Source organism: Cucumis melo, chromosome 2, assembly GCF_025177605.1.
Source record: "Cucumis melo cultivar AY chromosome 2, USDA_Cmelo_AY_1.0, whole genome shotgun sequence".
Taxonomy (NCBI): Eukaryota; Viridiplantae; Streptophyta; class Magnoliopsida; order Cucurbitales; family Cucurbitaceae; genus Cucumis; species Cucumis melo.
The window spans coordinates 5510689-5533255 of NC_066858.1; the positions used below are offsets into that span (position 1 = coordinate 5510689).

The 22567-nt window shown below is 36.7% G+C and overlaps 1 protein-coding gene across 2 annotated transcripts; it reads right to left on the reverse strand.

Moving 5' to 3' along the window:
- Positions 1–547: 547 nt before the first annotated feature.
- Positions 548–21288, reverse strand: LOC103492074 (uncharacterized). Of its 2 annotated transcripts, XM_051080790.1 has the most exons (18): positions 20932–21286; positions 20748–20844; positions 20588–20641; positions 20449–20498; positions 19744–19777; positions 19554–19638; positions 19288–19379; positions 18724–18798; positions 17900–17988; positions 15927–16056; positions 15708–15797; positions 5673–5738; positions 4274–4365; positions 2723–2788; positions 2559–2625; positions 1427–1515; positions 1190–1313; positions 548–1005 (listed from the first exon to the last, which is right to left on the reverse strand). In XM_051080790.1, the coding sequence occupies exons 1-18, from the start codon at positions 20988–20990 to the stop codon at positions 961–963; spliced, it is 1404 nt and encodes a 467-aa protein (XP_050936747.1). In that variant the 5' UTR covers positions 20991–21286; the 3' UTR covers positions 548–960. The 2 variants fall into 2 exon arrangements, with proteins under 2 accessions (XP_050936747.1, XP_050936748.1); XM_051080791.1 differs by lacking the exons at positions 548–1005; positions 1190–1313 and having other exon boundaries at positions 1422–1515; positions 2559–2630; positions 20932–21288.
- Between the last annotated feature and the right edge of the window lie 1279 nt (positions 21289–22567).

Here is a 22567-nt window from a genome sequence, read left to right on the forward strand (position 1 = left end):
ATCGAAGCGAAAAAAAAGAAGATGAAAAGAAGAAAAACAATGGAAAGATTAAACAACGTAAATAAAGAATTGAAAAATAAGAAAGATGATAGAAAGAAATCGCAGAAAAGAAAAAGAGGAAAGAAGAAAGACGAAATCGCAGGAAAAGAATGGAGAAGACGAAATAGAAGAGGAAGACGAATCACGAGGAAGAAAGAAAGATGGAAGGACAAATCTAGAATATTTTTAAAAAATGACCTACACGGGCCGTAAATAGTTTGGTGTATTTAAAATAATTTCCCTTAAAAATTTGTTATTTTATGAATTTTTATTTCTTACTATTCATCCCTTACTTCAAATATTTGTAGGTCATATTTTATTATATTTATAAATATTTTGATTCATTTTATTTGAAGTAAAAATAAGCAGATTAATTATTCAATTTTTCTATTTGATATAAATATGTGCATATTCAAATTTACGTTATTATTGAATATTTTGTTTTTATTTTAATGAGTAAACATAATTACAATCAAACTACAATGTGACAAATTCAACAAAATCCAAAAGGTAAAAATTGGGACTAATTTCATAACACAATTATTTATGTTATTATAGAGCTTACTACATGTTGAATTCAATCTTTGCTCCATTTGGTTAACACACATAAGCGAATAGCTATAATGCTTATATTCCTTACTTGACTATTTACGGATAATCATAACCTAACAATAAAAAAATTAGCTTCCATACTACATTCCTTTTTCAACAAGCTATGCTTTCTTAATCTAAACTAACATACAACGATCTAAAGAAAACTTCCTATCATCAGTTGCAACTTCCAAATAGATCTATATACGTCGAATCTGGAAGGGCATACGTATCACGTATGCAACGTCTAAGTTCCGAAGGCATTTTCTGATTAATCGATAGCCACGGCTTCTTTGAGTTGCAAATCTTTCATGGACTTGATCTTGGCTTCTAACATGATTGGCTCTTCTGGGAAATCATGATCAAGGAGGAATTCTGAAACCAATCCTTCCAAAAGTTACGACTTGGACAAAAGGGAAGCCAATCAGCTTAAAGAATAACAATACTCATCATCATCTTCTTTGTTTTTAAGACTATTATATGTATTAATTTATATGATAAGAACTAAATTGCTACAGAATAAAACAAATAATACATTAGAATCCTTGACACAACAAACCTTGGTTCCAGCAAAGATGGTGCCATTAAGAGGGTGAGCAGCACAAGAAGTAACTCCTTCAGACAATTTGACAAACCTGTTCTGTCGTTTTTTGTGCTCTGCTCCAGAACCACATAGTTCATCACTAGAACACGAAAGGTTACAATAAACAAAAGGTAAGAATATATCAATACCTTCTCCATAAATAAATGTTTCAAAAACATAGAATGTTAGAGGCATGATGTTTAAGTTTCTTACTTGTAGTCTACATGGCTGGGAGAGCGGGAGTCGGGATGAAAATCCAAAAGATGAATGCCTTCATCAGAAGAAGATCCAACCACATAGATCTATGTAAAATTACATCATAGCAAAAGAAAAAAAAAAAAAAAAAAAAGAATGTAAGAAACTCAAAACAGAATAAAATTTGAGGAATTTGCTTTAGAACTTGCTATGCACAGCTGCACATGCTATAGATACTAATAACATCACAGTACATTGCCATACTATTTAACTTCAAACCCTTCAAGCTAATTGTTTATGAAATCGACAATAAAAAAAAAAAAAAAAAAAAACAGAAAACGTCCACAGGTCGAGGGAGAGAGTATGTTTATTTTTTATATATTTTTTAGAAGTGAGTAGTTTTATTATCAGAGAGAAAATATCTGATGCGTTTCTAGGGTTAGAGAGTATAGATACAACCCTCTTCTAGATGAAACGCTAGATAATAGGTTCAAGATACTCCAATACTAATATTTACTGAACTGAGAACATCTTGTTGTCTTCCAAGATCCAGAAATTAACAGATTAAGGTAGGCCAATAGCTTTCAGTTGCCTAGACAGACATTCTCGTTTGTGTAGCTCCTTTGCAGGGAGATTTTCTTAGGAGCATAGCTCTTTCATTCTACTTCTATCTAGTCTTTTTTTCCAACAGAGCATCTACTATAATAAAACTGACCACCAACTAAGTGCCTGAATAATGTAAGAGAGTTTCTATATCAAAATTTGGGTGAAAAAATTCCTGGATCAAATTTTGCAAATAAGATTCCTAGCTTTGCAGTTGACTTTGACAGCATAATTTAGACTTTTCTTCACTCGGTCTACAACCTTAAGTGTCAGGACTATGTTGTCAATTCATTCAAACCTAGTACATAGGCAATATGTAAATTATGAGGTTGCCAACAAAGCAAGCAGTAAAAAGAAAGGTTACAGAGAGTCAAAGAAAAACTGAGCAACAATATGTTGTGCTCAGTGTTTTTGAAAACTCAAGGCGCAATATTTTTAAAACACTGGTTGTGCTGTATGGTTAAAGAGTTAAATAGAACTATTCTATACGGGTTTCTACCAGTAAAAATGATGAAACAAAATAGAAGCACGAGTCACAGTAACTTACAGAATCTGTTGGCAGCCATGATGGCTTCCTCAAAAATAATTGATCTGTGGGGATGTTGGAATCGTTTCTACTCTTTCCAAACAAAAAGAAACAGAGTTAGAAAACTATCTGATGCTCCACATAATGAAGATATTCAACTTTACATATGTTTTAAGTTTACTTACATCCAAGCTGGGGGAGGGCAATGAATATGTGTGACCTGAAAATTGTAAACATCCAAAATACCTGACCTGAAGAATCATAAGAAATTTTTAATCCTGGATTATCTTTTAACATATAGAATGGAAAAAATTTATTATAACCTCAGAGGTTAAGCTTCTGGGTGTAGATATTTCACATGTTATCAATGCAATAAAAGGTCGAACAGTCAACTGTGTATAATGTTATTCCTCATATTAACAGTCTACATGTTAGATGAGTAAAAATTATTATCCGAGTCCACATGTAGGAGAAAGTACTGAAAAAAATATTAAATGATTCCTCGTGGGAAAGGAAAACCCTCAATGCCATTTTAGGTAAATTCACTGTCGAATCTAAGGAGCACAAGTCCCACAATACAACCATGCCTGACATATGAGAGAGATCTTTGCTCGGTGATCTGAAATGTGTGTGTGTGTGGTGGGGGGGGGGGGGGGGGGGGGCTTAGTTAATGAAGGGCTGTAGAGGAGTTTTACATTCCTAGAATAGATACATTCTAATTAATACTTATATTTAGTTAGCTTTCAAGTTTTTTAGTTTTTATCTGAACTTCGTAGGAAAATAGAGAAATATCAAGCTGAAAAAAAAATTCTAAGCCACTAAACTTCAGCTGAGTCCTTAGAGTACCCAAAAAGTTAATGCTGGGCCTAAATAATATATTGCTTTAGGGCTTACCACATCAATTGCAAGCCATCATCACACGAGAATTTTTATTCAGTTTTGTGAGAGATTAAACAGGTCCAAAACTTAGCAAATTTATCTCCTTTTTGTTTTCTTTCTTTCACTGTTCTGCCCTAAGCTGAACATATTTTTCTCTATTTTCTCCAAGGCTAAGAAGCACAAGATATGAACACTCCGTATTTAAACTATCGAGGATCATTCCAGTGAGTTCAGTTATTCTTTTTGTTCTCAATGCTTGTGAATGACTGTTCCACGACCAGAGATCTAGTCTAAGATTGCAAGATGGCTAAAAAAGAAGTTAAAGAAATTTGTTTCGAACACTAAAGAGTAGTCTCCGTAAATCATAGGATTTTTCGTGTAACCAATTGATCAAGTAGTTGAATACTTGCGATCACCAAAAATAACAACAGCACAGATTAAGTGATACTAGAAGTAGACATTGAAAAGAATAGATGCCTTGGGTCAATTTATTCCTATAGCTAAGAGAGAAAATATGATTCATTTGTACTAGTGAAGAGAGAAGGAAATTAATACTTCCTAGTAAATGAAGATGATAGACGGAATCAATGCTATTTTTAATTGTCAGAAAAGGAAAAGCTTTTCATCATGGTTCAACTGATATAAACTATTGATCACATTCATGAGCTCATATTAAGAATGATACTTGAGAACAAAAGATTGTAAAAGATGCTAATGTGAGAACAAGAGATCGTAAGAAATGCTAAATAAAATGCTTATCAACATTCCAACTGTGCAGGGAAAGTTGTGCAGAATGGTTTGCTGTTGATAGATACATTACTTGATGAAGGAATATGAAGTTTCCGTTTCCAACTTACCAACCGTCATCTAGATGGAAGGCCAACTGATATGGACACGCTGGATTGAAATCAATAGAGTGTATTTCCTTTGGCATGATGTTTGTTTGCTCCTGCATTATGATGAAAGATCGACAAAGGTAAACCACATCTATTGAAATGAAGTCTTAAAATACAAGTAGAAAAAAAAATAGCTTGTTATTCAATGGGAACTTATATTGCTTATATGGAAATAAGCTGGTCTGAAGTAAAATTTAATTTTCACGTCCAACCAAAACATCATAATTGTTCTCACAGTGCCTGACTGCCCACAGGTTTGTATTCAATTTCCACAGAATTTACATGCTAAAAGAAATATATTCATTTTGACAAATTATATAGCAAATTATACTTCTTTTTCACCAATATGGTATCACACTAATTTTGAAAGTGGCTGATGGCCGACTCATAAAGATTGGCAATAATTCAGGTTTTGAATGGGGGATGGCACCTTTCTTGGTGATGAAGTTCATCTTGAAGAAGGGAGAAGAGGTCTATGTAAAGGTACTAATAGGGGTTTATGGATGGAACTTGGAAGTAATAAGGTATTAATAAGGGCATCAGGATAATTAGCTGGGGAGTTGGTGTAACTTGTTACAAATAGAGGGAGCGGGATTGAGGGAGGATAGACAGTTGTTGAGTGCTTTACGGTTTTGGCTCAGGTTAGCATACTCAAGAGAGAAGTTCTGAGTGACTTATACTTAGTTTATCTTGTAGTTTTTTATGTTTTATATTTCAATATATTCAGTTCTTAATTGTCAAGAGTAGGTATCCTTTTTATTTAGTAATTTCTAAGGCCTTTTATCCTAGGAAATTTGTGTTCTTTTTATGAGAACTTTGGTGGCATCGGTCGAATTGCCTCCAATAACAAATGCCTTACTTCATTCTCTCTTCTTTATGGAGTACTGGTATCTGTTGTAAAATGTTCTAGATGGTGTTTGATCATGCATGCCATGCCAGCATATTTGATTTTTTACCAGTGATTTTTGTGGGATGTCCCTTTAAGGAAGTTGCGCAAACTTATGACTGTCCTTTAATCATTCCTTCTTTCGGATCTTTGGTGTGAAAGAAATGGGAGGATCTTCAACAACACTCATTTTTCTATCGAGGATTTTCTTGATTTAGTATTGCTCAATGTTCTTTCTTGGTGTATGTAGACAATCTTTTAAGAATTATAGTCTCGTTCTTTGATTTATAATTGGCAATCCTTCTACTAAGCCACTGTTGGTGGCCATTGCACTTTTTAAATCAGAAATCTCAGTTTTGGAAAGGGAAAGAAAAAAAAAAAAAGCAGACATGCATTTTCAACAGTCTCACGGCTAGAGACCCTTTTTATTGAAAGAAATAGTGGACGAATATATGTTAGTGAAATTTGAAGTACCTTCAAAGTCCCAATTTTCTCAATCAATGAGGCTAGCTTAAACGATTTTAGAGGAGGATGGCACACCTGCATGATAAATATTAAATGATGCTCCAATGTAGAATCTACTGGAAGAAAAAATCAAAAGATAATAGAACATTATGCTGAAACTTTTCACTGGCACGTTAAGACGAGGGTTAAATTTTGATGTAAACTTAACTGCACTAGGTTAATTCATCTACAATCTGAGCAACACACCAATGGGCAATAAATTCTCGCATAACATGTTCTACTCTGAGTAGATTGTTTATAATTGGCTTCTAAGATAAGAGTGATAGCCATCCGGTTGCCAGCAATTTTTTTTCTCTCAATATGCAAGAGAAAGAAAAAAATGGATGGAGAAAATGGTTAAGGTAATATATCTTAATTGCATAAGTACACACATTCTGTTTCCTTAATTGCATTAAACTGGCCTGCATGGCCAATGAAAAACAAAATCGGGGTAAAAAAAAGAACAGAAAAAAGAATGCTCATGCCTATAAATTGCAGTCTGATTGCCTTTTGGATTTGCAATATGTATATGGACAACTATGGCAACCAGCCCCACATATATAATCAAGTCAGCTACTTTGCAAGAGAGAATCCCTACTATTTCTTTTATTGATATGAGTTCTAAACTGATTTTCGAATGATTTAATTATTAAGGAACATTGCTTTTATTTGGCAACAGCCATTGATTCCATAACATCTCAACCTATGGTACGGTACAACAATATTAATATATATAGGATGCATTTATCGCCACATAATGCATAATTGCAGTTTTAACTCGACAGCGAACTTTTAGTAAAAAAAGAATTCTAAAATTCTCGAACTCATTTTTAATCACAGAACTTATTGAAATCCCAAGCAGATTTAGGAAAAGGAATGGCCCAATCAGAAGAAGTTTAGGAAATTAAATTCCAAACAAGCCTCTTCATTAATTAAACGTGTGTTGGAAATTAGGGGCTAGTGGAGTGTTTATAGCTCCAAGGGTATTTGTGTAATTTATTGTACCCTAGTTTTATTTCCTTTTTTATTAGGGCTTATTTTAGCCTATATATATTCTCCCCTCTTGAACTCTTTTAATTATTGAAAATAATACGAGAGGCTTCTATCATGGTTTTTTCTCCTTGTACTAGGGTTTTCCATGTATATCTTGACTGCTTCTTTTTAATATGGTATCAGAGCATGGTGACGAAACCTTGGCCGCCATTAACGAAAACCAAATGGTGCTAGACGACCTTAGTTTTGCACCAACCCCACCCAGCCATAGCTGCTGCCGCCAACTTTCCGCCACCTTTTTTTCTACTGCCGCTACTCTGAAGCTGCCGTTGATCATTATCTTCAGTCCTTGCATATCCATCCAACTCTAGTGGTGCCACAACCCTTTGATGGAAACTCTAACCGAAACATATATCATGAAAACAAGATTAGTGAATCGTTTGGTTTATCTCGGGTAATGGTTATGAACATCAAGGTTCGGTTGGTTTATCTTCGATAATGGTTCAACAACAGTTGGTTAATCTTCAGACAAGTTTTCAGCAACAAATCGTCGCTCTCGAGGCAGACTTAGGACCTACCACAAACTCCACAAATTTTGCCACTCCTTCAGTCTTACTGATGTACTTAAAGACGCTACAAATTATTTATCTAGCTCCATAGGAAATTCTATAAGAGTAATTGGAGAGGAGAAATCAAATGGCTAGAACTATTTCTTGTGTTCTCAATCCATTAAGATGGCCCTTGAGGGGTGTCACAAATTGGATACCTAATAGGTGAGGTACCGAGAGCGACTTTGCAAAGGAAAGGACTCTCTTCTTCAGTGAACATTTAAGAAACTTTGGCATACAAAAGACAGTTGCTGGAAGTTACATGGTCGACTAAGCAACGTCCGCCAAATGACAAGCATAATTTTGGTAGGGCTTTTATGAGTGAAGCAGCTGGAACTTCACAACCCCCAACCCCGCAGGGAATCAAGGTGATCTTGGTACTCCTCTTGGAGCCATTGCACAATTAGTTACATCTCAATCCTTTACTCTTATCAGCATCGATAGGAAGAAACCCCGAATACTTGATTCAGGTGCTACAAAGCAATTAATTGGATCCTCTGAACATTTTATATCATATCTCCCATGTGCTGGCAATGAAAGAATTAGGATTGCAGATGAGTCCTTTGCTCCTATTGCAGGCAAGAGTCATATTCTCCCTTTTGATAGTCTCATTTTACATAATATGTTACATGTGCCAAACATATCTTACAATTTACTATATATTAGTAAGATAACCAGGGACTTACATTGTCAAGCTGTCTTCTCACCTGATACTGTTTCTTTTCAGAACTTGAGCTCGAGGAAGATGATTTCCACTGTCTGAGTAGGGGACTATTTTTACGATGATGATGTTTCCTCTAGGGATTGTTGTAGGACTAGTTTGTTGTCATCTTATTCTTCTACTTTAGGAAAAGATTGTATGTTGTGACACTTTCTTCTTGGTCACCTAAACTTTCAATATATGAAATATCTATTTCCTCACTTAATTTCTAAAGTAGATATCTCCTCTTTGTCTTGTGATATGTGTATTCGTGCCAACAACATAGTCTCGTTTCCGTCTCAACCCTACAAACCTACCCAACTCTTTACTCTCATTCATAGTGATGTTTGGGGGCCCTCACAAGTTACTAGCGCTTCAAGGAAACGTTGGTTTGTAAACTTTATTGATGATCAATATCCGTATCACTTGGGTCTTTTGTCAGACCACCCATTATACATACATATGTGACGAGGGGTAGTTTGGGGAATTCACCTAGTTAGAGGGGTGACATGTACTATTTTATATATATATATATATATATATATATATTATTTTTGTGTGGTGGGAAAACTTGCGTTTTTGTGTAATCTTATTAGACTTGTACCAAAGAGAACTCCATCTGGAAAGGAGCCCATTGTGTTTTGTATTTTGTTAAGCAATCTAAGAGTTAAACTCTCAATAAAGGGTTGTGACATCTTCTCCTCATTGATAAATCTGAGGTCTTATCAATATTTCAATAATTTTACACAACCATTGAGACGCAGTTCAGTGTTAAAATTGCGATTTTGGGTATTGATGTAAGAACCCAACTCCTTATACTGAGTCGAAGTCATTACTAAATATAGGACAAGTGGTTTAGGTCAAAAATTTAGTAAAAATGTATAAGGTTTTAGAATTTTATTTATGAAAATCCAAACAAAGTAACATGCAAAAATGATATTTCGTTCTAAAGTCCTACTCGGGCCCTATCTACTTTAAAAAAATGGTAAATAGTGAAGAATACTCAAACTCAGGTACTAAAGTCAAAAACAAGAATAAGCGGAAGCAGAAATCCCTATGGCTCGCCACGGTCACTTCTGGTCGCTCGCCAGCTTGCCTTTGCCCTTACCTCGTCCTCTACCTGAAAACATGACATGGAAAGAGTGAGTATAAAATACTCAGTAGGACCCACTACTAGTCCCACTAGGTGCTTGTTAGCTTTCTATCAGAGTCCTGTAACTGGTACCCAATCTCTAGCACGTTCCCGAACACGTGCATCATGCGCTCCCGTGGGAACGTAACTCTGGTCTTCGGTGTCCCGGGGGGACACCTAGGACAATCGGGATGCGAGGACCCCGTCGAGTCGAGTCATATCTATATCCATGCTAGACTGGTGTCCCGTCGAACCGCACAGTCCTAAATAGGTGGTGATCCCGAAGGACACCCATGCAGGTACGACTCTAATAGGTTAAGCTAACAGGTACCCTAATCACAGCATACATACACATGGCATCATCATATAATCATAACAGATAAATCATCATTTCACTCTCCATCTCAACATCCGTCGTACAACCATAACAGTTCTCGTCATCACAACATCATGCTATAATATAACCATATCATCAATCGCATCATACTATCATTAATTTCATGCATCGTACAGTCTAGTCCTCAACGTGCACAATTGAAGGTATACGTGACCTCATAATTCCAAATATGGAGCTAGTAGTAGAAATCTCTTACCTGGAGATTTACTTGGCGAGTTCTAACCGCGAGGCAAGTGTGCTTTCCAAGCAACAAGGTCCTAACTGTTTAATACGCCAAAATTCGTAATTAAGTCACCAACGACTAACGGTTCAAAACTCAATGAAATGACTTACCCTAGAAAAAGGTTGCAATGCTGAGCCCCTACTGAAGAAATCCCACGCTGCAACAGTTACTTGGTCCAAGACGTCCCTTAAGGAAAATAATTTAATTTAATTCCAAATTAAATTATTTAGTGTCCAAATACATTGAGTCTTACTGGGTAATGCCAAAATAATTAATTTAATTACCAAAAATTGGATGGGAGGAGCCAAATTAGTCTTGGCGGCTCGGCTGGAAAAAGGACAGGGACCGGCTCGGCTTGGAGGTTGAAGACCGGCTCGGCTCGCGGCGCAGACAGGCGCGGCTCGTGGTGCAGACAGGCGCGGCTCGGCTCAGCACAGAGGCTACGCACGTGCGGCTCGCACGCGGGCGCTGCTCGGCTCACGGGTGCACGCGGCTCGAGTTCCGGGTCGGAGGCGCGCGGCGCGGGCCGGGCTTCGGGTCGAAGGCACGCGTCGGTTCGGGTCGCGGAGCGGGGTTTCGGCCGGGTCGGATCTTCGCGCGCGAGGCGCTGGCTTCCGAATTTCGGACGGCGCGACGGCTGCGGGAGGTCCGGCTACACCGCGGCTTCGCTCGGCGACGGCTGTAGACGGACGCTTCGGCTGCGCTGCGTCGGATCGAAGCGGCGCGACGCGGCTGGCTGACGGATCGGCTGCGGATCGCGAAGGGTGACGCGGGCTCGGCTTATGGCGACGGCTGCGAGAGACGGGCTGCGCCGGCGGACGTTCGGCGTGCGCGGATCGGCTTGGGCGGATCTTCCGACGCAGCTGGAAGTTCGGCGACGGCTCGGGTGGACTGTAGACTCGGCTGCGCTGCTGAACAGAGAGGGGAAGGCTTGGCGGCTCGGGTTCGCGGCGGCGGAGTGCGGCGGCTAGGGTTTTATTATTAATTTAATTTTTTTTCTTCTCCCTTTTTCTCTTTTCTTTTCCCCTCTTTCTTTCTTTGATTTATCTCTTCTTCTTTACGCACGAGACCCAAGGCTTTTATAAAACAATATCTCTTTTTCTTTTCCTTTAAATAACCCAAACCAACCATCTCCTCTCTCTCTCCAAATCTCACCAAAATCAACTAACCCTCCTTTCAATTAGCAATAATTCACTAAATAATTTCTAAATACTAAAATAAGTAAAATAATAGAAAAATACTTAATAACAAAAAAAATGGAAAATCCCAACTTTAATAAACCGGAAAATTCAAAATGATAAGGTTCTCCCAATAATTTGAATTTTCCAAGACCATACATAAATATTAATAGTAATATGAACAAAAACGAGTTTGTTGGGGCGTTACAATTGATAATGGTCTTGAGTTCTTGAGTAATACTCCTTGAGACTTTCTTTCTTCTAAAGGCATTGTCCACCAAAATTCTTGTGCTTATACCCTGCAACAGAACAGTGTGGCTGAACGGAAAAACCATCACCTCCTTGAGGTTGCTGTCTCTCTCATGTTCTTTACTTCTTTTCCTTCCTACTTATAGGAGGATGCAGTCCTTACTGCGACACATCTTATCAATAGAATGCCATCTTGGGTTCTCCACCTCCAAACACCTCTTGAATGCCTCAAGGAGTTCCACCCTTCGACATGGCTTATTCCTGATGTTCCTCTTCGTGTGTTCGGGTGCACTGCCTTTATTCACAATCATGAGCCTAACCACACTAAATTTGCTCCTTGTGCTCAATCATGTATTTTTGTGGGGTATCCTTTGCACCGGTGGGGCTGCAAGTGCTACCATCCTCCTTCTTGAAAGTATTTTGTGTCCATGGATGTCACCTTGAAGATAAACCCTTCTTTCCTGTTATCCATCTTCAGGGGGAGGGTGGTAGTGAAGAGGCTAATTGGCTCATTCCTTTCATACCCATATCTTCCACTGCGCCTTCTGAACTCATCCTCCATGACACCGTTTTACCCACCAACCAAGTCCCTTGGATAACTTACTACAGGAAGAATCTTAGAAAGGAAATGGTGCCCCCTACTGATCCACTGGCCCTTGTCCATGAATCTGAACCAACACAAGCTCAAGGTACTATTGAACTTAATAATGATAACTTGTATGTTGAGGATGATATTGTTGATGTGGTTGAGGATGACAAAACTAATATGACAATTCCAAAAGAGAATAGTAATGCCATAAATGATGAAACTCTAACAGACAGTCAAGTGCGTGAGACCAGCCCAGATGACTCAGACAAGCTAGAGATCTATGATCCCTCTTGTGACATGCCCATTGCCTTGAGAAAGGGTATTAGGTCTTGTACAAAGCACCCGATGTGTAATTACATGTCTTACAATAATCTATCACCTATGTTTAGGGTGATTATTGCACGTCTCGACATTGCAACAATACCAAAGAACTGAAGCTATGAAAAGTCCTGAGTGGAAGATTGCTGTCACGGAAGAAATGGGAGCACTTGAGAAGAATAAGACATGGGATCTCTAAACTCTTCCTAAAGGGCACAAAACAGTGGGATGCAAATGGGTCTTCACTTTGAAGTACAAAGCAGATGGAACCTTAGACAGTACAAGGCTAGGCTTGTTGCAAAAGGGTTCACTCAAACTTATGGGGTAGATTATTCAGAGACTTTTTCTCCTGTGATAAAGTTAAACATGGTCAGGGTTCTTTTGTCTGTTGCAATCAATAAAGAGTGGCGCCTCTATCAACTTGATGTAAAAAATGCTTTCACAAACAGCAATTTGGAAGAAGTGTACCTGTGTCCTCCTCTAGGCTTTGAAGCTCAGTTTGACTATGAAGTTTGTAAGCTTCGAAAATCTCTTTATTGTTTGAAACAATCTTTCAAGGCATGGTTAGACAGATTTACCTTATTTGTTAAACCTCAAGGCTTCTCTCAGGGACATTCTAATCACACACTGTTTACAAAAAGGTCTGAATCTGGAAAAATTGTTGTGTTAATTGTGTATGTCGATGATATTGTCTTGTCAGGTGATGACACTGTTAAGATTACTAGGCTGAAAAAGAAAATGGGTAACGAGTTTGAAATCAAAGACTTAGGGAATCTAAAGTACTTCCTTGGGATGGAGGTGGCACGATTGAGGAAAGGGATCTCTATTTCACAAAGGAAGCTCTTGACTTGTTAAAGGAAATAGGTATGACTAGATGTAGACTTGCTGATACTCCATGGAATTCAATGCAAAATTGGGAAATCCTGGTGACAAAGTTCCTGTTGATGAAGAAAAGTATTAGCGTTCAGTGAGAAAGTTGATTTATCTGTCTCATACAAAACCAGATATCTCCTACGCAATTAGCACTGTTAGTCAGTTTATGCAAGCACCCTACGAATAACACATGGAAGCTATGAATCGCATTCTAAGATACTTGAAACTTACTCTAGGTAAAGGTTTGATGTTCTGAAAAACTGACAGAAAATGTATTGAGACTTCTACCGACTCTGATTGGGTAGGATCGGTTACTGACAGAAAGCCCACTTCAGGATGCTGTACCTTTGTGTGGGGTAATCTTGTTACTTGGAGGAGTAAGAAGCAGAGTGTTGTCACTAGCAGCACTGCAGATGCTGAATACAGAGCTATGAGTTTGGAAATCTGTGAAGAGATTTGGCTGCAAAAAGTTTTGTCTGACCTTTACCAAGATTGTGAGTTACCTATGAAGCTCTTCTGTGACAATAAAGCTGCTATAAGCATAGCCAATAACCCAGTTCAACATGATATAACGAAACATGTGGAGATAGATAGACACTTTATAAAAGAGAAACTTGAAAATGACAGTATTTGTACCCCGTACATTCCTTCTAGTCAACAAATTGTTGATGTCCTCACCAAAGGGTTACTCAGCCCTTTAACTATTGTATTAGCAAGTTGGGCCTAATTGACATCTATGCTCCAATTTGAAGGGGAGTGTTGGAAATTAGGGGCTAATGGAGTGTCTATAGCCCCAAAAGTATTTGTGTAATTTATTGTACCCTAGTTTTATTTCCTTTTTTGTTAAGGCTTATTTTAGCCTTAGCCTATATATACTCTCCCCTTTTGCACTATTTTGATTATTGAAAATAATAAGAGTGGTTCTATTGGGTTTTTTTCCATGTACTAGGGTTTTCTATGTATATCTTGTTTACTTCTTTCCAATAAAACAAAATGAGACAAATGCTCTAAGTACTAGAAAATTATACAAAGAGCTAGAATCCCTAAGGGACAAAGAAACCGGAAAACAAATACATGGACAAACAAAACAAAGCCAAAGACCATTACAAACTCCAAACAAAGCGGAAAAAAACAAGACAAACTGACAAAAAAATACAAATGAAATGCTGGGAAAGGGACAAAAATGCGCCAAAAATCCAGAGCCATGAAAGAAGTAATCTTTGAAAATGCAATTGAAGAAATTGTTTCTACAGTGAAGATTAACAATCACCCAGTTCCAACTGAACCAGCTGTGAATTTGGGAAATGTGATGTAATCTAAGTAACTTCATGAAGAAATCCTCCTTTCTTGCACTTCAAACCTTCTTTCTTGATTATTTCAGGGTCTTCATGGCATAATTGGCCGGAAATTTGGCCGGTAATGCGCCAAACTTCTTGGTGGTTTCCATTGCCGACTTCTTGCTATTAGGGAAGGGCAGTCAACGCAATTTCAAGCCGATGAGCAAGTCGTTCGATGGTGGTTTGAAGATTTCCCATTCGTTCGTTGAGATCTACCACACTTCTTCAACGGCCATCAAACGGGCAGCCGAGGTGCATGGGAATGGGTTTTCCCATAGGTGTTCTTGCCGGTCACAGCTTTCCCCAATGGTGTAATCATTGGGGAGAATGACTCAACATGTAGATCAACCATCAATTTATTTGCAAGAATCCAAGAACAGATTGGTTTCATATATAGAAGAAAAATCAAAGGAATCATGGTTGGAAATTTTTCAAATAGAAAATCATGAAGATAAAATTGAAGAATAAGAATTTGAAAATGTTGATTTGGAAATTGTCACAAGTGAAGAAAAATCCAATGAAGAAGATGAAAAAGAAGTATCAAACACCAAGCAAAAATCGAACAAAATCAACGACACATTGGTTGCGGTGGAAATGAATCTTCAAACCGTCGAAGAACTTGAAGCAAATAATAAAGAAAATGTGATTCTTGAAGGATTTTCTTCGAAAGCTAATTCTTTTAAAATTGATTCTTTGAATATGGTTTTGAGTGAGATTGAAAGAAACATCTTTTTCGGGTTTACGATCGATGGAGAGGTTCATCTTTTAGTGGCCATATTTGATTTTTTGTCTCGATCTTATCCCTTCGATCATAATTTTTTTGTTCAAAATGTAGGAGGTAGAAACTTGTTTGATAATGGTTTAAGGGCAGATATTATGGTACAACATTGCTTTGTAAATAATGTGTCGTACCATGAGGTTAGAAACTTAGCATTAATGATGGAACAACTGATCAATAATCAAGAAATGAAGTAGAAAGAACACGGGTGGTAGAAGCAAACAGATTTTGCAGGTTAAGTTACGAATCATCTACACTTCTCAATGCAGGTGTTGACTGTTAATTGTTTGTTCACTACTTCACTTGAAAGTTTCATAGTTTTAGGAAGTCTTTTTGATAGTGTATTGTTCTTCCCCTAGTTACGGAACTTATTAAAAGAATTGATTATTCATGGAAAAAAAAAAGTGTGAAAATTATTATGATTAAATCAAAAGAAGGGGAACAAAATAAGAACAAGTTAAGAAATTAGAAATAAGGTGAACAAGAAGGTACTTGCTTCATATCTCATTTCTTTTTTCAAAAAAAAAAAAAAACAGAGAAAAAAGTATCAAACTAACCCTTTCATCAATGGCTTAAGATTATTAGATCTATTACCTCCTTATATATACAAAAATTTGTTAGTTCTATTACCTCTTTATGGTTTTGAAAAGCACCAGATGTTCTCCCTCCGCGAAGATCCCAAATATAGATGACTCCATGCTTACCAGCACCGAAGATAATCTAAACCAAGATATCAAGGTTTCAGACAATGGGACAAACTCATTAACTATGAGAAATGTAATGAAGAAAATGAAAGAAAGTGATTCATAGAAAACAAAATCGTCCACATGTTAGTTGAACAGCAAGAACCTGATTTTCAACATTCAGCTGGATTCTGTTAAGGGTACAGCATGAGTTACTAGTAAGCTCGAGACATGGAACTATTCCAGTTCTTCTGTCCCACATATTGACTACTCCACATGTATCAGATGCAAGTAACCTGCCAAAATGTTCATGGAGGACAATATCTTCAACTTTTTTCTAAGAATAAAGATTAACATGACTTATCTGAGGTGTTAAAACATTGAAAGTTCGGGTGTTCAGAAAAATTCAATAGTTAGCATTATCAATCACCAATAATATACCACAATTTACCATGACAGTATGTCACATGCATTTGGTATTCCATTAAATAAAACTACCATATTAAAGACTTTGTCTGAACACAATTTAAACTTGATCGATCCATCAGAAATGTACTGAAAGAAGACCTGAGTATCAAGTTGTTAAACCCCCAATTTTACATACATATAAACGAAGGGGCAGGAACAGAATTGCACAGAAGACAAGAGCGGCAAAAATGTTGGGTAGGAGAAGAATCGTTGAGGGACCACAAAAAAGCTGCTGTAAACGGAAAGTGTGGGAACCAGTGTAGGCAGGCTGTTTTTGGTAAAGGCTGGTAGAGGCTTTTAGAGGAGTTCCAGCTCTCTCGAATGTGCTGGTTTTGCTACTTTCTTTCCTTTCTCTTGTCTTTCCTTTTAGCTTGTTGAATTGTTCTGTATTATGGCTGTTGTTTCCTTCATAAGGCTTGTAATAGTGACTTTGGTGCTCCTTATTATCAATATCAAAGCTATCAGAGCAGTGAGCTCTGTTCTATCATATTTTTGTGTCGGGTTTCACTGAATGCAGGGGAAGGAGGAACCTAACACAAGTTTCAGGCAACTTTACGTAAAGGTCAATCCATACACATGATTTTGGCCCAGTTTTTAGTCTTTAGCACGCTTGTTTTCTGTAGTAGGCAAAACTTCTTTTTTTGTTACCCTTTTTCCTTCGTATTCCTTTTATACCTTTTGTAGATCAGTGACTATGATCTTATTGAATCAAATAGAGAAAAATGAAGACTTCATTGTTATTCAACATGGTATCAAAATTGACTATTTGCATTGTTTCTCTTCCTCTGCTCCATCTATATCATTCAAATTAGCTATACTCATCGCTGCATCACTTGGTATAGCTGAAATTAGCCATCATATCTCTTTCTGGAGTTTTTTTTTCTTTTGCAGGATCTGAGAGACTTTATATGAAGTGTGATCTATGACTTGATTTAACATCTCTTTTGAATGCTTTCTTCTAGGAGTTTTGTAACTATCTTTGGGTTCTTATTCTTAACAATTGAAGCTCTTTCTTGCAATCTCAAGCTTAGTTTCTTTGTATAGGATATAACGATAATGAACTTTTTCTTGTCTATCCATTTGTATTGTATTGTTCATATTTCTTACTGAAAGCATCGTTTGTAATATACATACACACATACATATACATAAATAAATACATGCACACACATATATTTATGTATACATGCCTATATTAAAAAAAGAAGTAACATTCAAGGTAACTTTAAAGTTGATACTCAATCCTAAAATGTGAAGGGAAAAGACAACCCCATAAGAATAGAAATTAATATTTTTTTTATGAGAAACTATGCTTTGATGGAGAAAAATGAAAGAATAACAAGGACGCACGAAAAAAAGAAAGAAAGAGAAGTCCAGCCAAAATGAGTCCAAGAACAAACTACAAAAAGGAACTTCAATCAGGCAAAGTCAAACCAAAATCATAATTGCAAAGAGGCCTACAGTGACGATGCTCATAAAGAGGTATTAAATCTCCAAACCTCCCCACAAGACCTCTCAGTCTCTCCCAAGATTCTATTATTACGATCAAGCCAAATGCCAAATAGATAAAGCTTTTTATCAATTCATTCTTGCTGAGATTATGAATTATATAATAGTCGCAAACCCATTGACCAACATAAAAAACTAAATATAAGGCGTTGTTAGACCAACCTTGAATTATCCGAAATAAATGCTATATCAGATAAACCTTTATGATTATCTGACCCTATATTGTTGATTCTTTGTCTTACTCTCAACACCTACAAGGATAATGGAAAAATTATCGGTCCATGGTCAGAGAGATGTCAACTATACTTGAGCAATAGTTCATTTTCAACGGTGAAAAGAAATAGAAAAATAATGGTATGGTGACCAATTGTATGAGTTAAGTTCTTTAAAGCAAAACATGCTTAAAACAATATGCCCTTTATTGACAAACTAAAACATAATAAAAAAGAAAGACAAATTTTCACCAATCGTACAAGCAAACTTTTTATTTGCACAAGTAAGCTGCTTCATTTTGAAGTGTTGTCTCTCTGATAGACACACATGTATGTAAAGACTGAACGTTAAACAGGACATTATTGTACATGAAGTAAATTGTATTGGTACTTGGTACTGTTAGCAAAATGGAAGCTTAGAAAGCAGATGATTGTATTGGCCTTTTTCTGTAAAATGAGAAACTTCAGGATTTAGCAATGAACGTTGTAATCGCCAGCAGATTCAGTATAGGCCCGGTATGCTCTTTATATAGAAATAATACCAATACCAAAAGCTAACTTAGGGTTTCTGTCTCCTAAGCCCTCTCTAGGCCCAGGTTCAAGCCCCAACTCCTTACATATTTTTCCAAATTTTTTTTACTAAGCTATGAAGTTCCCCATCAACAAAATCTCTGGATCTACCAACAAAATCTCTGGATCTACCACTTGTTGTAATCGAAGAATATAAAAATCCAATTGAAACCCATGAGTTAATATAAAAGTGAAAGAACTTACTTCGACTGGCTTAGAAGAAATATAACCAATGTCAAATATCTTTAGTTCCTTACTTTTCATGGATGTACAGACCACCTAAGTAGAGAACATAAGTTAGTAAACAGAAAATATAGGAAGAATCCACTAATAAATAGATGATTCAACATCAGCTTTAGCATAAACAACATGCACATTCATGGGGGTTCAAAGTAGAAACAATGAAGTTGCATTACGACACAGTTAAATAAAAGATACCCCATTACAAGTAAGTCATTGTCCATACTGCAGCAGGCCCTAAGTTGCGAAAATAAAAACCATACAAGATGCTCGGAACTTTATAGGTAAGTTCTATATTTTAGAATTCAGAATATATAATTCTTTTGTGATCTTTAATAGTTCACAGCATCAAACTAGATTGCTTCACACAAATCCTTTTGTAATTACATCAAGCAAGGAAACAACTAGGAAATTGATCTTAGCATTAGAATAACAACCAATATTTAGAATATTCATTGAACTACCATAGCCATGTATTGAGTAAAAATTGTATTCACATAATTACAAGGAAATGAATTGAGTAAGGACCTCATCTTGGTTGGCAGGATTCCACCGTACAAAGTCGAGCTGTTCATTTAGGGAAAGGTGCAGTAATTGTTTGTTCTCATCTTCACTCAAGCCTATTAGTAGAAGGAAGGTACTTTAGCAATCAAAATACTCAAATGCTCTCTGTTCAGAGATATATATATACTGTGTAAAAACATGCATACTGTTTTTCCTATGAAGCATAGAACAAAAAGAAAAGAAACGTAGACAAACTAACTGAAGAACAGAACATGAAGTACAATAGTCACCTGTTTCATTAGTCTGCAAATAAAGACTCTCAAAGTCGTGTACTGTTAGACAACCTGTTTTTGTTGCTGAAACCAAGTATATTCCCTGGAATAGATTTCCGTAGAAGCGTTTTGGGAAAAACCAAAGAATAGACAGTAAGAATATTAAGGATGTAAGACAAAATCTGAAGGTAGCGATCTAATAATTCACCTTGTTGTCGAAGTCCACAGCAGATATGCCTTGTCTGACAAAAGAATGAAAATTAGCTTCTCTTTTCCCCCTTTCCTCTTTAGTCTTATTATAGGGAGGAGAGAGGAAAGGTGATAGATATGGATGAGATTCATGAAGTAAGAAGTACTACAATCACTTAAATTGCATGAAGAATGATTTTCCAGTTGAAAAATCAGAAAATGAAAGAAAATAAAAATGTAAGAACTAATCAAATGATACTTAAACAGAAAACACTTCATTCTTTTCTATACATTACACATTTCTCAAAATGATAACCCTTTCAGGAATTGGCAGCAGGATCTGCGTAACTGAAGAAGGTACACTACAATTTAAATTTAAAAACTTCACAGCTATCTAGGATTTAGAAGAAATAAAAAATGAGAGACTTGGAATCAAAGATCGAACATTTTCATAGAATAATAACTGATGAACCAAAGATAAAAGGAAAAAAAAAATCAAAACTATATCCCTTTGAAGAAAAAATTCTTGGTTTTTGTTAACAACCGATGAACTGAAAATAAAAGAAGAAAATGAGTATAGAGACGCGAATTCTTTTACTCCAACAAACAAAACAGTAAAAAATTGAATTGAACAACCAGAAAGAAAAAGTAATAGTAATAGTAATAATAAAACAATCAATTCACATCCCATTGCTTAAAGATGATTCGATAGAGATGCACTGACTTCTTAAATGGCAGTTGATGACCTTGAGCTCCCTCAGTAATCCGATTCATCTGTAGGCTCTACATCCTTAGCACAAACAGAACCCAATTCCAACCACACAATAATCAAAATGAAACCGAAAATTGAGTAATGAACGTACACTCGTTGGACAAAAAACGCCATCTATATGATACAAATGAGGAAATGCTCCAACCTTCATGAAATGAAAACCACGGACTACCATTACGAAATCTTCAAGAATATCGAGAACATTTTACAAACCAAAATGCCAAAGGAAAAAAAAAACGTCGAAAATGTACCTCTGCATAAGATTGCACAAGTAGTCCAGACAATTCCTGGCGATACTTGGGATCCAACTTACCATTCAGTTCTACAGTACTTAATTTCCACCTATTCCTGCTCACATAAACCAACTACGATATTGAACAGACGTATCGGGAAAACAGAATGAAGGATACGAAATAATTGAATCAGAGACAAGACCTCCGGAACGGTTTAGGAATTTGCGGTATTGAATCGGACGGAACCAAGTACTTGTCCATGGCTGATGAAACGGAGCTTGAATTTGAGTTTCCCCAATTGAAGATGCTCGAAGGAGAAGCTTGTATTTGTTCTTAAGCACCAGGCCTTTTCTGTACCTTCTTTACGGTTCAGAGCTTCATTTTACTTTGGCCAGATAACAGCGACGACGGCCACCAGATATAGATACTTTCCGGCCGTCCGTGGGGCTACAGTTCCGGCGAATGTAGTCTGAGAATTTGTGATCAGTTGGGACTTTGAGACTTCGTCAGCCGTTTTCCCGCCACTCGGCATTTTGCTAAACTGCGCGGATTTCGAAGTATCTTATAGTACTTAGAATGTCAATTTTCCCTTGCGAATAACTTTAGTATAAAAGGATGAGTGTGTGTTTAGATTGAATTTTGCGGTGATTAAATTAAAAAAATAAGTTCGGTTTAGGATAAACAATTAAAACCAATCTTTTAGAAAAATGAAATTTGAGTGGTTAATGGTTAATCTCTCTTATTTATATAAAACACTTCCTCCAACACCTTCGACTATCCTCATTGGTTAACCTCTGGCATGTCACGTCTTACCCCAAGGTCACTTCACGCGATGAAGTGCAAGCATGACTGCCTAGACACTCAACGCAATCCCCTAACAAGATAACATGTTGAATGTACAGTAAGCGAAATTAACTCAACAACAATCTTAACACAATTTGATTCTTACTCTTTCCTTAACACTTAGCTCAGACTTACAACCTTAAGTTATTAGGCGACAAAAATTACAATGCAAGCTAACAACAAAAATTTCTCTTTATTAACTTAACAACTCACGTTTTAAATACAATACAATACATGCTTTCTTAGATACTGGGAAACTACAAATAAAAGGTTTCCAATGCCTAGCGCAACTTCATCCTAAAACGCCTAGCTTGTGATGGGCTTATTTCCCTTTTGTAAGCCCAACCCATTTACTATGTAATTGACTAATTCACAGTGAGTGTGACGGCAACTAGTGAGTGAAAAAATAGAAAAAGTAAATTTCGTGTAGTTCCGTTCTTCAACCATTTGGGGTCATCGATCAGATGAAATTTTAACAATGTATTCTTGACACGAGGGTATTTATTCTGAACAATGGAGATTTCGTTTAGAGCTATCTACAATTAGATTCTTGTGGATAGTTAGCTAGCACATATGGTGAGATATTTCTATTTTTCTTCATTGTTAGTGTCGTTTGTTGCCGTGATTATTATTCTCGAGATATTTGCCTCTAGTTATGACTAGGGAGAACTTTGTTGTACCCATTAAAGATTATAGTGGAGACTTTGACTTCGGCCCGAGGTTTTTTTACTCCTTACTTTGAGGGGTTTTTTCCTTGTTAAATTCGTTGTGTCCATACTTTGATTATTATTGTTATTATTATTGATTAGTATTCTAACAGGTTCACACAAGAGTGGGATAATTGATCCAAGTGTTTATCTCAACAGCTTGCTTACCTTACCCTTCTTTACTTGGCCTCAATGGATTGATAACCTGAGGAAGGAAACCTCAACACATAAGTCAAATACTCAGTGAATGATGTTTAGGAAAACCTTCGGGGAATACAGTACAATCAA